The sequence below is a fragment of the Gopherus flavomarginatus genome, chromosome 3 (genome assembly GCF_025201925.1).
Source record: "Gopherus flavomarginatus isolate rGopFla2 chromosome 3, rGopFla2.mat.asm, whole genome shotgun sequence".
In the NCBI taxonomy this organism is placed as follows: Eukaryota; Metazoa; Chordata; order Testudines; family Testudinidae; genus Gopherus; species Gopherus flavomarginatus.
Genome location: NC_066619.1, coordinates 27,393,853 through 27,406,655, shown reverse-complemented (window position 1 = coordinate 27,406,655; position 12,803 = coordinate 27,393,853). Strand labels below are relative to the sequence as shown.

General features: G+C 48.1%; 1 protein-coding gene across 2 annotated transcripts in view; it reads right to left on the bottom strand.

The window, feature by feature from the left end:
• Positions 1–12,803, bottom strand: part of WDR70 (WD repeat domain 70) — a 265,622-nt gene that overhangs the window by 232,541 nt on the left and 20,278 nt on the right. For both annotated transcript variants that reach the window (XM_050943791.1, XM_050943792.1), the window contains exon 5: positions 1,603–1,795. In XM_050943791.1, coding sequence (XP_050799748.1) covers positions 1,603–1,795 — 193 coding nt within the window. The remainder of the gene's footprint in view (positions 1–1,602; positions 1,796–12,803) is intronic.

Genomic DNA, 12,803 nt, shown 5'->3' with positions numbered 1-12,803 from the left:
AATTGTCAAATAAATTATTCTCTCTCTTTTCTTCCTATGTATTATTTAGGTAATAATGCAATGTACAAAATGTCTCTGTAATACTATAACTAAAAACTCTGCTGCCCATACAAAAAACCAGTATCTATCTCTCCAGCTTAATCACAAATTGCGTGATGGGCCTGACAATCTGTGCTTATCAGGCCCGAAGGGGGGACTGTAAAAGTTACTGGTAGCCCACCTTAACAGCTTACAAGCAGACAATAGGGGAAAGCAAAAGCCTTACGTACACAGTAGCCTGAACTTTTAAACTGTCTCCCCTTATCAGTTTTGAGGCAGTTGAAGCTGGCTCTTAGCCGGTTTTTGCTGAGCAGGTTGCAGAAGTACGGGATCTGGCAACCACCAATCAAGTGTTAACACGGCAAGAGTCTTTGTCTAAACATGTATAAAAAGTTTGTAAATTTGTATAAAACAAAGTTTTTTGTACCAAGGTACAAGTCTCTCCTTTCTTCTGCAAAATGAAGCAACCTTTCCTTACCCCTGTCTGGCTGTCATTGGCTCTCAGCTAGGCGGACCCGACATTTCGGTAACACAAACGATAGTAAAGATAAATAGATTGAGAAGTGATTTTGCAGCTATTAGTTGCTTTTAATGTGTTACTCGTCACCTTCACATTATGGACACAACTAAAAATAAAACCACTGAACTTAGCATGTGAATTTTTTTTTTCCTGCAATAGTGTCCTAGTTTGTCCCTTTATAATAATGACATTACAGAAGATCTCTCTTCAAAAAACAGAAAAATATTTTATCCCATGGTAGGGGAGGGAGATTAAAAATCTCTCAAACCAGTGTTGAGAGAAAGGGATTCTGGAATACAAAACTGCACATTTATCAACAGGAAGCAAACAATTTTCAATAACTTTTAAGTCAGGACAACTGTATGATAGTCCTTTCGAGACGTGAAACATAAATCCAATCCTTAGTTAATTCCCCCCCTGCCCCATCTATTACACACACACACACACACACACACACACACACACACACACACACACACACTATGGGATTGTACTGCTGGGTTGTTCTGGAATACTGACATTGCTGTGTTTAAAGCATTCAAAGCTGCGCTTTTTTTACTACAGAAAAAGAAGATTACCAAATCCATGTTAACAGCTACTAGAAAAACAAAAAATCTTATACCTACAAACAGCAGCAGCACCATTTAAGCCAGTGGCTCTCAACCTTTGAAGACTACTGTACCCCTTTCAGGAGTTTGATTTGTCTTGTGTACCCCAAGTTTCACCTCACTTAAAAACTACTTACTTACAAAATCAGACATAAAAATACAAAAGTTTCACAGCATACTATTACTGAAAAATCGCTTACTTTCTCATTTTCCCCGTATGAAATTTTAGTTTGCACTGACTTTGCTAGTGCTTTTTATGTAGCCTGTTGTAAAACTAGGCAAATATCTAGATGAGTTGATGTACCCCCTGGAAGACTTCTGTGTACCCTGGTTGAGAACCACTGATTTAAGCTGTACAGAAAGAATAGTTACATGTGAAGATCTGAACGCATATTGAAACATTTATGCCTTCTTTAGGAAGAACCCAATACTTACATTATCTTCCTCTTGCATGTCGTCGTCGTCATCATCATCACTGTCCTTATAACCTGGTGGAAGTGGTGGCCCAATAAATTCATCCTCCTCCTCCTCCTCCTCTGCTGGTCCTTGAATGGAAGTTTGGCATGGCAAAGGAGGACCAATTAATTCTTCATTTGACCCATCTTCACTTTCACTACTTTCTGCCTCTCTGTATGGAAGAATTGTAAAAACGGTTATTTAAGTAACATGCAGCATTTCTATAGTGGTTTTCAGAAGCATTCAGCATTGGCCTAACTTTGCTCTCATTGAAGTCAATGGCAAACTTCTAACTTCAATGGGAGCAGAGACAGGTCCACCACAATCTTCAAAGCAATTTACCAAACTAATAGATACTATAGTGACAGGCACAGTGCAAGAACCATGGAAGAACAGAATACCGTTGTGAAGTAGATAGGTAGGTAGGTATGGTGAAATCTGTGCTAAATCTGCCAATCAAGGGATCACTGCACAGAAGAATAGAAAAAAAAAGTTAGATTATGTTTCAATTAATGGTGGTATATTTAATATGCTTTCAATGTCCACAGTCACAGACAGCAGTACTTAATCATATATCACTTTAGGGTCTGATTCTCCAGTGCCTTGCACTTTGTGCAGGCATTATACACCTGTGTAAAGCAGGAATAAATCAAAATGGCAATGTTTCAGACTCATTGTGCACAGGTGGAAAGTGAACTACACAAGGGAAAAAGCAATAGAGAATAAGGCAGAGAACATCAAAATACAGTATAAGCTTTACAACCCTTAAAACTTAAACAGAGGAGATCATGCACTTTACAGTGGAGATTAATTATTTGGTCTAATTTCCTAATATAGCCTCTGGAGTATAAAGCTCATGTGCTATTACCATTTCACAAAGGGAATATCTATTGAAGTCCACAGGAATTGTGCATACACACATCATTTAATCACTAAAATTTTTGAAAAGTAAAACTGCACCACAATTACTGGTCACAGAGAAGGGACTGAAAATAAATGCTCTTGTGCTCCCTCTACTGGCTCTACAAAAACAGTTAGCCACTTCACAGTTGTCCTAACAGCAGCTGTTATACCATTGCAAAAAAAATAAAATAATTAAGTACTGTGTGTAAAAAATTGTGTTAATTGTAAAATTAATACTCCCAATACAGATAAAGTTCTTTTTTTTTCTTTTTTTAAATCAGAGGTCCGTATCAAGGTCAAGGTCCCCACTGTATGTTCGGTAATATTCAAACACATCAGAAGAGAGAGCCCCTGCCCTAGAAAGCTTATAATTTAACAGGTCTGTTTTGAACAAAAACAGTGAGCAGAATACAATAAATACAAATATTTTAACTAGGGCTGGCGATTAATCACAGTTAACTCATGTGATTAACTATAAAAAATTAGTCGTGAGTAATCACAATTTTAATTGCACTGTTAAACAATACCAATTGAAATTTATTAAGTATTTTGAATATTTTTCTACATTTTCAAATATATTGATTTCAATTACAACACAGTATACAAAGCAGACAATGTTCACCTTGTATTGTTATTTTTTATTGCAAATATTTGCACTGTAAAAATGGCAAAGAAATAATATTTTTCAATTCACTTCATACAAATACTGTAGTGCAATCTCTTTATCGTGAAGGCACAATGTACAAATTTAGATTTTTTTTTGTTACATAACTGCACTCAAAAACAAAACAATGTAAAACTTTAGAACCTACAAATTCACTCAGTCCTACTTCTTGTTCAGCCAATTGCTAAGACAAACAAGTTTGTTTACATTTACAAGACATAATGCTGTCCACTTCTTGCTTACAAATGTCATCTGAAAAGTGAGAACAGGCATTCACATGGCATTTTTGTAGCCAGCATTGCAAGGTCTTTACGTGTCAGATATGCTAAACATTCATATGCCCCTTCATTCTGCAGCCACCATTCTAGAGGACATGCTTCCATGCTGATGATGCTTATTTAAAAAATAATGCATTAATTAAATTTGTGGCTAAACTTCTTGGGGGAGAATTGTACGCCTCCTACTCGTTTCACCCGCATTCTGCCATATATTTCATGTTATAGCAATCTCCGATGATGATCCAGGACATGTTGTTCATTTTAAGAACACTTTCATGGCAATTTGCAAAACACAAAGAAGATACCAATTTGAGATTTCTAAAGATAGCTACATCATTCAAGCCAAGATTTAAGAATCTGAAATGCCTTTCAAAATCTGAGAGGGATGAGGTACAGAGCATGCTTTCAGAAGTCTTAAAAGAGCAACATTCTGATGCGGAAACTACAGAACCTGAACCACCAAAAAAGAAAATCAACCTTCTGCTGGTGGCAGCTGACTGACTCCAGTGATGAAAATGAACATGCGTCGGTCCACACTGCTTTGGGTGGTTATCAAGCAGAACCCATTATCAGCATGTCCTCTCGAATGGTGGCTGAAGCATGAAGGAAAAAACGGTTACCCACCTTTAGGTAACTGCTGTTCTTCGAGATGTGTTGTTCATGTCCATTCAAAGTAGGTGTGCGCGCGCTGCGTGCATGCCAGCTGGAAGATTTTCCCCTAGCAGCGTCCGTAGGGTCGGCTCAGGCACCCCCTGGAGTGGCGCCGTCATGGTGCCCTATAAAGGGGTCCGCCGACTCTCCACCCCCTCAGTTCCTTCTTGCTGGCACTCCGACAGAGCGGCAGGAGGGTGGGTGTTGGAATGGACATGAACAACACATCTCGAAGAACAACAGTTACTAAAAGGTGGGTAACCGTTTTTTCTTCTTCGAGTGGTTGCTCATGTCCATTCAAAGTAGGTGACTCACAGGCCTAACCTTAGGAGGTGGGGTCGGAGACCACTGCTGACTGGAGTACTGCGCGACCGGAGGCTGCATCATCCCAAGCCTGGTGTGTGATGGCATAGTAAGACGAGAACGTGTGGATGGAGGACTACGTGGCCGCTCTACAAAACTCCCGAGTTGGAACCTGAGCCAGGAATGCTGTCGAGGAGGCCTGCACCCTAGTGGAGTGGGCCGTGCCCAGAGGGACAGGGGTCTTCGCTACACGGTAGCATTCCCGGATGCAGGTCGTGATCCACAAAGAGATTCGTTGAGAGGAGACCGGTAGCCCCTTCATCCTCTCTGCCACTGCGACAAAGAGCTGGGTTGAGTGTCTGAATGGCTTGGTACGCTCTATGTAAAAAGACAAGGCCCTGCGGACATCCAGGGAATGTAGCCTCTGCTCTTCGCTGGAGGCGTGTGGTTTCGGGTAAAACACCGGGAGAAAGCTATCTTGGCCCATGTAGAACTGTGAAACGACCTTGGGTAGGAAAGCCGGATGTCTAAGTTGGACCTTGCCCTTGTAGAAGACTGTGTACGGGGGCTCAGATGTTAACGCTGAAGCTCCGACACCTGTCGGGCCAAGGTGATGGCCACCAGGAAGGCAGTCTTATATGACAAGTACAGCAGGGAGCACGAGGCCAGAGGCTCAAAGGGAGACCCTGAGAGCACGGAGAGGACCAGGTTCAGGTCCCAAGCAGGGGTCAGCTGACGCACATGCGGGAAGAGCCTGTCCATACTCTTGAGGAAACGCCCAACCAGTGGGTTCGCAAACACTGAGGTACCCCCCTCACTCGGATGAAAAGCAAGTATGACCGCCAAATGTACGCGAATGGAGGAGAGGGAGAGGCCCAGTTGTCTTAGGTGAGGCAAATAGTAAAGGATAATCGGAATTGGAACCCCCAGCAGGTCGTGATCCCACTGACCCGACCAGATGGAGAAGCGCTTCCATTTAACCAAGTAGGTGGCCCTAGTTGACGGTTTCCTGCTACCCAGCAGCACCTGCCTGAATTGCTAGGAACACTGCAACTCCACCGGGTTCAGCCATGGAGCATCCAGGTTGTAAGGTGAAGGAACTCGAGGTTCGGATGGCGGAGGGAGCCCCGGTCCTGCGTGATCAGGTCCGGGAGTAGGGGCAGCGTCAGGGGTGCCTGAACGGACATGTGCAGGAGTGACGTGTACCAATGCTGGCGTGGCCACGCCGGAGCTATCAGGATTACCCTGACGCGATCCCTGTGAATCTTTAAAAGCACCCTGTGTATCAGGGGGATCGGAGGGAAGGCATAGAGCAGGCCGTCTTCCCATGGCTGAAGGAAAGCATCCGACAGAGACCCCCGACTGCAGCCCAGAAGGCAGCAAAACTGTTGGCACTTCCTGTTTTCCCTTGAGGCAATCAGGTCTAACCAGGGCAAGCCCCAGAGCTGGAAAACTGAGCCCACCACGTCCCATCGTGACCCTGGAACGAGCGGCTGAGAGTGTCCGCCAAGCCGTTCTGCTCTCCCGGAAGATAGAACGCGGTCAGGTGAGTAGCATTGTGGACGCAGAAATCCCACAGCGCGAGGGCTTCCCCGCAGAGGGGAGAGGAGCGTGCACTCCCGTTTGTTGATATAAACCACTGCTGCCGTGTTGTCCGAAAGGACTGAAACACACCTGCCGGCCAGGTGAGACCGGAAGGTCAAAAGCGCCAGGTGGACAGCTCTCAGCTCCCTGACATTGATATGCAACTCGAGGTCCTCCAGCGACCACAAGCCCTATGTCCTGAGGTACTCCAGGTGCGCTCCCTAACCTCGATCCGAGGTGTCTGTCACCAGGGAGAGGGAGGGCTGCAGGGCAGCAAAGGAACACCCCTGCAAACTTCCCATGGGTTGAGCCACCACTGGAGCGAGCGCAGCACCAAGTGGGGAACGGACACCACGGAGTCCAGGGGCTCCCTGACCGGGCGACAGACTGTCGCCAACCAGGACTGCAGCAGGCGGAGTCGGAGTTTGGCATGGATCACCACATAGGTGCATGCTGCCATGTAGCCCAACAGCTGGAGGCAAACTTGCGCCGCGGTAATCGGGGCGCAGTGCAGTCCGAGGATGAGCTCGGAAACTGCACGGAACCTGGACTCCGGCAGATACGCTTTGGCGCATGTGGAGTCCAGAACTGCTCCTATGAACTCTATGTGTTGCGTTGGAGACAGGGTGGATTTGGCATCATTCAAGAGGAGACTCAGATCGAGAAAGGTCCGCCTGATGAACAGCACCTGGGTCTCTACCTGCTCCTTGAAGCGGCCCTTTATGAGCCAGTCGTCCAGGTAGGGGAATATCTGGATGCCGTGCCTGCGCAGGAAGGCCGCCACGACCGCCATGCACTTCGTGAAGACCCTGGGAGCAGCTGACAGGCCAAATGGGAGCACCATGACCTGCAGATGGACGCCGGCCACGACCAACCTGAGGTAGTGGCGGTGCCGTGGAATTATGGCGATGTGGAAATAGGCGCCCTTTAAATCAAATCTATCTCCTGGATCCAGGGAGGGAATGATCGAGGACAGGGAGACCATGAGGAACTTGAGTTTCCTCACAAACTTGTTCAGCCGCCGCAAGTCTAGTATGGGTCTCAGGCCCCCTTTTACCTTCGGTACAAAGAAGTACCAGGAGTAGAAGCCTTTGCCCCTGCGTTCCCGAGGGACTTCCTCCACTGCCCCTGCCTCTTCAGTTCTTGAACCAGAAGTTGCTCGTGAGAAGGGTCCCTAAAGAGGGACGGAGAAGGGGGTTGGTGAGGCGGGAGGGAGGAAAACTGGATAGAATATCCCCTCTCTACCGTGCAGAGCACCCATTTGTCCGATGTAATTCGGGACCAGGCACGGTAGAAGTGGGACAGACGTGACCCAAAAGGTAGGGGTGGGAGGATCCAGAGTCTCGATTGGTAGGTCGCCCTCGACCGTACCATCAAATAGGGGGTCTAGACCCAGATGGTGGTCTCGATTGGCCAGACGCCTGGCCAGAGGGGTGACACTGATGACGCCTCCTGCCATTTCTACCCCGCCTGTGCCCCAACTCCTGGCGGGCCTGTGGCTAGTATGGGCAAGGGGCCGCCTGTGGCCTAAACTGTCTGCGCTGGGTCGCGGGGGTATGCAAGTCCAGCGAGCGAAGCGTGGCCCTCGAGTCCTTTAAACTATGGAGACGTTTGTCCGTTTTCTCTGAAAACGGTGTCTGCCCTTCGAAGGGGAAGTCTTGAATCATCTGCTGGACCTCATAGGGCAGGCCCGAGACCTGGAGCCAGGCGCCCCACCGCATGACCAGGCCCGTGGCCAGGGTACGCGAGGCTGAGTCCGCTGCATCTAAGGCAGCCTGGAGGGAGGCTTGAGAGATCAGTTTGCCCTCTTCTACTAGGGCCGAAAACTCTGATCTTGAGTCCTGAGGAAGGAGCTCCACAAACTTCAACATGGCCAAACATGTGTTGTGACCATATCAGCTTACTATTGCCTGTTGATTGGCAACGCGGAATTGGAGTCCCCTTGTGGAGTACACCTTCCTGCCAAAGAGCTCAAGTCTTTTTGCGTCCCTGCTCTTTGGTGTTGACCTCTGAAATCCTTGACGCTCCCGCTGGTTAGCTGCATCTACTACCAGGGAGTCGGGGGGACGGTGGGTGTACAGGTCTTCATGCCCTTTAGAGGGGACGAAGTAGCGCCGCTCCGTCCTCTTGGCAGTAGGGGCCAATGAGGCTGGTGTTTGCCATAGGGTGGGGGACGTATCCGCTATCGTCTTTATCAGCGGGAGGGCCACCCTGGATGGCCCCGAGGGAGCCAGGATGTCCACTACAGGGTCCGCGTCCACCTCGATCTCCTCTGCTTGGATTGTGTGGCTTTGAGCTGCTCACCGAAGCAATTCTTGGAGAATTCGAGTGTCCTCTAGGGCTGGAGCCGCAGCCGTGCCCGAGACCGCCTCGTCCAGGGAGGACGACAAAGAGATTACATGGAGTGGCCCTTCCTCTGGTGCATGTGGCCCCTCCGGGTCCTGTGGCACACAGTATTGAGGTTGCGGTGCCGGTTCCAAGTCCAAATGCGGCACCACGACCGGTACGAGCATTGCCAGTGAGTGACTTGGCGTGTCATGTCGTGCCAGCGTAGCCAGAACTAAAGCCGCTGCCGGTGCCGCTGCCCAGTTAGGGGGTGCTGAACTTGACGATGGCACACCCCTGCCCGGCGACGGTGCCGGTGGGGGAGGCAGCTGTGCTGGGGCCACCGACATCGAGGACACCGAAGCCGATCGTGACCGAGGGCCAAACGCCTGGCCTACCGACTGATGGTAGGCCCAGGGAGTCCAAAATGGCCACTGCGAGGGCAGCTGCCATTGTTGCTGCCACTGCGGGTAACGTTAGTGGCTCGCCCCCGACACCGATCTCCTGCTCCGCAACCTGCTGGAGCAATAGGAGTCTGCCTCTGAGCCTGAGGTCTCTGAGTATGAGGACCTGGGGGGAGCTGTGCCCGGTGCTGAAGGTGAGCGGTGCCGAGGCAACGGGGAGCCTCTCCTCTGGTCAGGTGCCGCCTTCGCAGCTCGGTGCGGAGAGGGAGGCGGTAGCATGGCTGACTTGCCTCTAGATTGTACTGGTGGGCGGACCACAGTAGGCAACTCCCGACGATGTGGGGAGGCCGGTGACGGGAGACCCATCAGGTCTGAGGCCGCCTCGAACGCCTCCGTAACCCAGCCTGTCCGCTTAGCCCCGGGGGCGGGGGCGGCCTCGGGTCCTGGTGGGGAGACCGATCCCTCACCGGCTTCTTTTTCTTGGTGGGCACCGGCGAAGGTGAGCGGTGCCACACTGAGGTCGACTTCCTATGACCCGACTCTGCCCGGTGCCAGGTCTTGGACGACCTGGGCTGGGCCCTAAGTCCTGATGCCGTGGCACTCCGCACTGAGGACAATGTGCTGGACCTGCCTCGGCCGGTTCTGGGTCCGAGGATGGTAGCAGGGCTGCCTCCATCAGGAGGACTCTAAGTCTTTGAGCCCTGTCCTTGAGAGTTCGTGGGCGGAAGCCTCTACAGATAGAGCACCAGTCCTTTTGGTGGCTCTCTCCGAGGCACCTCAAGCACACAGAGTGCGGGTCACTCTTGGGCATGAATTTCCTGCAGTCCTCGCAGAGTTTGAACCTGGGGGACCTGGGCATGCCCCAGTGGGTGACAAAGACTGTGGGTGGGGGGACTCCCCAACAATGAAAACTATATACAAAGATCTAACTAACTATAATATAACTGAATACACGGACTAAACAGTACGGATAGGACACTGCCAGATTGCTATGCAAGAGAAGTTCCAGCTAGCCGTCACCGGCGGTAAGAAGGAACTGAGGGGGTGGAGGGTCGGCGGGCCCCTTTATAGGGTGCCATGGGGGCAGCACTCCAGGGGGCGCCTGAGCTGACACTACTAGGGGAAAATCTTCCGGCTGGCATGCACGCGGTGTGCACGCGGTGTGCACACACCTACTTTGAATGGACATGAACAACCACTCGAAGAAGAACATATGAATCTTTAGAGCAACTGGCAGATAAATATCTTGCAATGCCGGCTACAACAGTGACATGAAAATGCCTGTTTTAACTTTCAGGTGATACTGTAAACAAGAAGTGAGCAGCATTATCTCCCATAAATGTAAACAAACTTAGCGATTGACCAAACAAGAAGCAGGACTGAGTGGACTTGTAGACTCCAAAGTTTTATATTCTTTTATTTTTGAATGCAGTTATTTTTTGTACATAATTCTATTTGTAAGTTCAACTTTCATGATAAAGAAAATTCACTATAGTACTTGTATTAGGTGAACTGAAAATACTATTTCTTTTGTTTCATTTTCACAGTAAAATATTTTTAATCAAAAATAAATATTAAGTGAGCACTGTACACTTTGTATTCTGTGTTGCAAGCAAAATCAATATACTGTATTTGAAAATGTAGAAAACATCCAAAACTATTTAAATAAATGGAATCCTATTATTGTTTAACAGTGTGATTAATCGCAAGTCATTTTTTAATTGCGCAATTAATTGCAAATCATTTTTTTAATCGCTTGACAGCCCTAATTTTAACAGTAAATCCAAATAAAAGACTATTCAATGTAGTTGGAAAGTTTAAGTCAGACTTTGAGAACAAGAATTCAACATATACAAGCTATTTTAAAGTCAGATTTACGAAAGATGTTCCAATCTTCACTATTCTGAGTACAAACCTAAATTTCTCAACTCTGAGATGAATTCACAGATCTCCAAACACATCTTCCAGCTAAGAACTGCACACCAAGCAGGAAATATTACAACACGAGTATTTAGTTCTTTATACTGAACAAACACCATTCACCCAATAAGGGAGACATTGAATACTCAGACAGTAAAGTAACCAGGGACATGCAAAGTCCTAGATGGTCAGGATATGTCTATCTAACAAGTACGACAATGTTCCCTGTAATTACAGTCCAAAATTTCTATACATCTGAACAAACCCACAATGTATTTATAATTTGTCAGGCACTGACAACATGCTGAAATGCAATAAATCAATGACATGGTCTGTGACTCGAAAAATATGTAACCATAATTGTGTGCTTGCTTCACATTTACAATTCCTCCAACATAGAAACAGAACATATTGTAGATTCCTATTTTCAAAATGTTGGAAGAGAGTAAAGAGGAGATCCTGCAAGCCTAGGAGAGATGGAAGGAATAAAGTCTTCGGTTGCCCCTTTACTCCTAAAAGGTGAGGAAGGTGCGGGGAAGAAAAAGAATAGAGAGCTGCAATAAAATGCTGGAGTCTCTCTGCCCTTCCATGTCTCCACCCCCTTTCCCCTCATCATGTTTTAGTGTAAATTTACTATCTACCAGTTTTTGCTTTCTAGATGTTAGCAGGTGTGTTCCCCTTATAATAATCATAATTCTTAAAACATGCATATGAATATACCAATAGCTTAACTATTAGAACCTTCTCCTCATAGCTAATTTAGGAATCAACATACTGTAGCTGTCTCCTTTTTCTCTCTCTCATATATATTCCACAGACTCCTGAGGGCTTCTGTGCCATAATATTAAAAATTATGTGAATATTTAAAAATTGTGCAAATTTTACTTGTCAAATAAATGTGGAGGCTCCAGCACGGTACTGGGGAGCACAGACCACTGGCTGCACAGAGGTGGGAGATCACTGTGCAGCTCCCCCCTAGGACATGGATTCAGTGATGAGGCTGCATCCAAACCTGACACAGCACAAGGACAGGGCTCTGTCCCTTCGTGCCAGGTGCACCAGGTGTGGGCAGGCTAAGGAAGGCAGGATCCAAGTGCTGAGGGGCTTAGTGTGGGGGGAACCAGGTGTGGGTGGAGAGGGTTCTGTGTGGGGCCATCTGGGTGTGGGCGGTTCAGCGGGGGATCTGGGTGCAGGAAGGATCTGGATGAACAGGAGCTGGTTTGTGGGATTCTGGGTGCAATGGTAATGGAACTCTGCAGGGGGGTGAAGGTAGTTGGAGCTCAGCATGGGGCTCAGAGTGTGTGCGTGGGGGTATAGCTCGGCAGAGTCTTAGTGTGGAGGATTCCAGATGTTGCGGGAGTGGGGCAGGAATCCAGGTGCAGTTGTTTGGGGCTCAGTGGGGTGGGAATCCAGGTGCAGGTGGCTTGTTGGGGTGGTCCAGGTGCAGGGGGAGTGGGGCTCATTGGCGGGGGGAGTTCCTGCTGCAAGTGGGGGGGTGAGGCTCAGCGGGAGGGTCTGGATATGAGGGGGTCTGTATGAATGGGGGTTTTGTGGATGGGGGAGCAGCTCCCAGTACAGTGATCCTTCCCCCTGCAGCTGAGAAGCAAAGAGTGCAGGAAGCTTGGGGGGAAGAGAGGAGTTTGCAGAGCTTCCTACATCCAGGGGAAAAATCATGGGGTGGGTCTGGGAGCCCCAGAAGCTGTGAAGGGATAGGGGAAGTCCTGTCCTCCCCAGCCCAGGCGACGCTAGCAGCTGAGCCTGACACAGGATAGGAGCCACCAGCTGGGTCTTCCCCATTCCTGCTCCCTGTCCCACAGTCATTTACCTCTCTGCCAGCCACCCAGGGCATGCAAAAACATACTGCTGGGGAGGGTTTCATTATTGCTCTTGTGGTTTCCCTTTGCTTCCCCATCAGAAAGTCATTTTTGTGCGGGGAAGCAAAGAAATCTGCGGGGAATATAAATTCTGCACATGCGCAGTGGAGCAGAATTCCCCCAGGAGTAATATTTTGTGTGTGTGTGTTTATATAAACTGTCAAGAACTTCTTAGGTTAATTTTAGTATGGGGTGTGGCTAGATGACTCAATGTACTTGAAATACAAAGACTAAAAATTGAGGGGAAAAGTTACCATCTATTGGCTAACAGAAC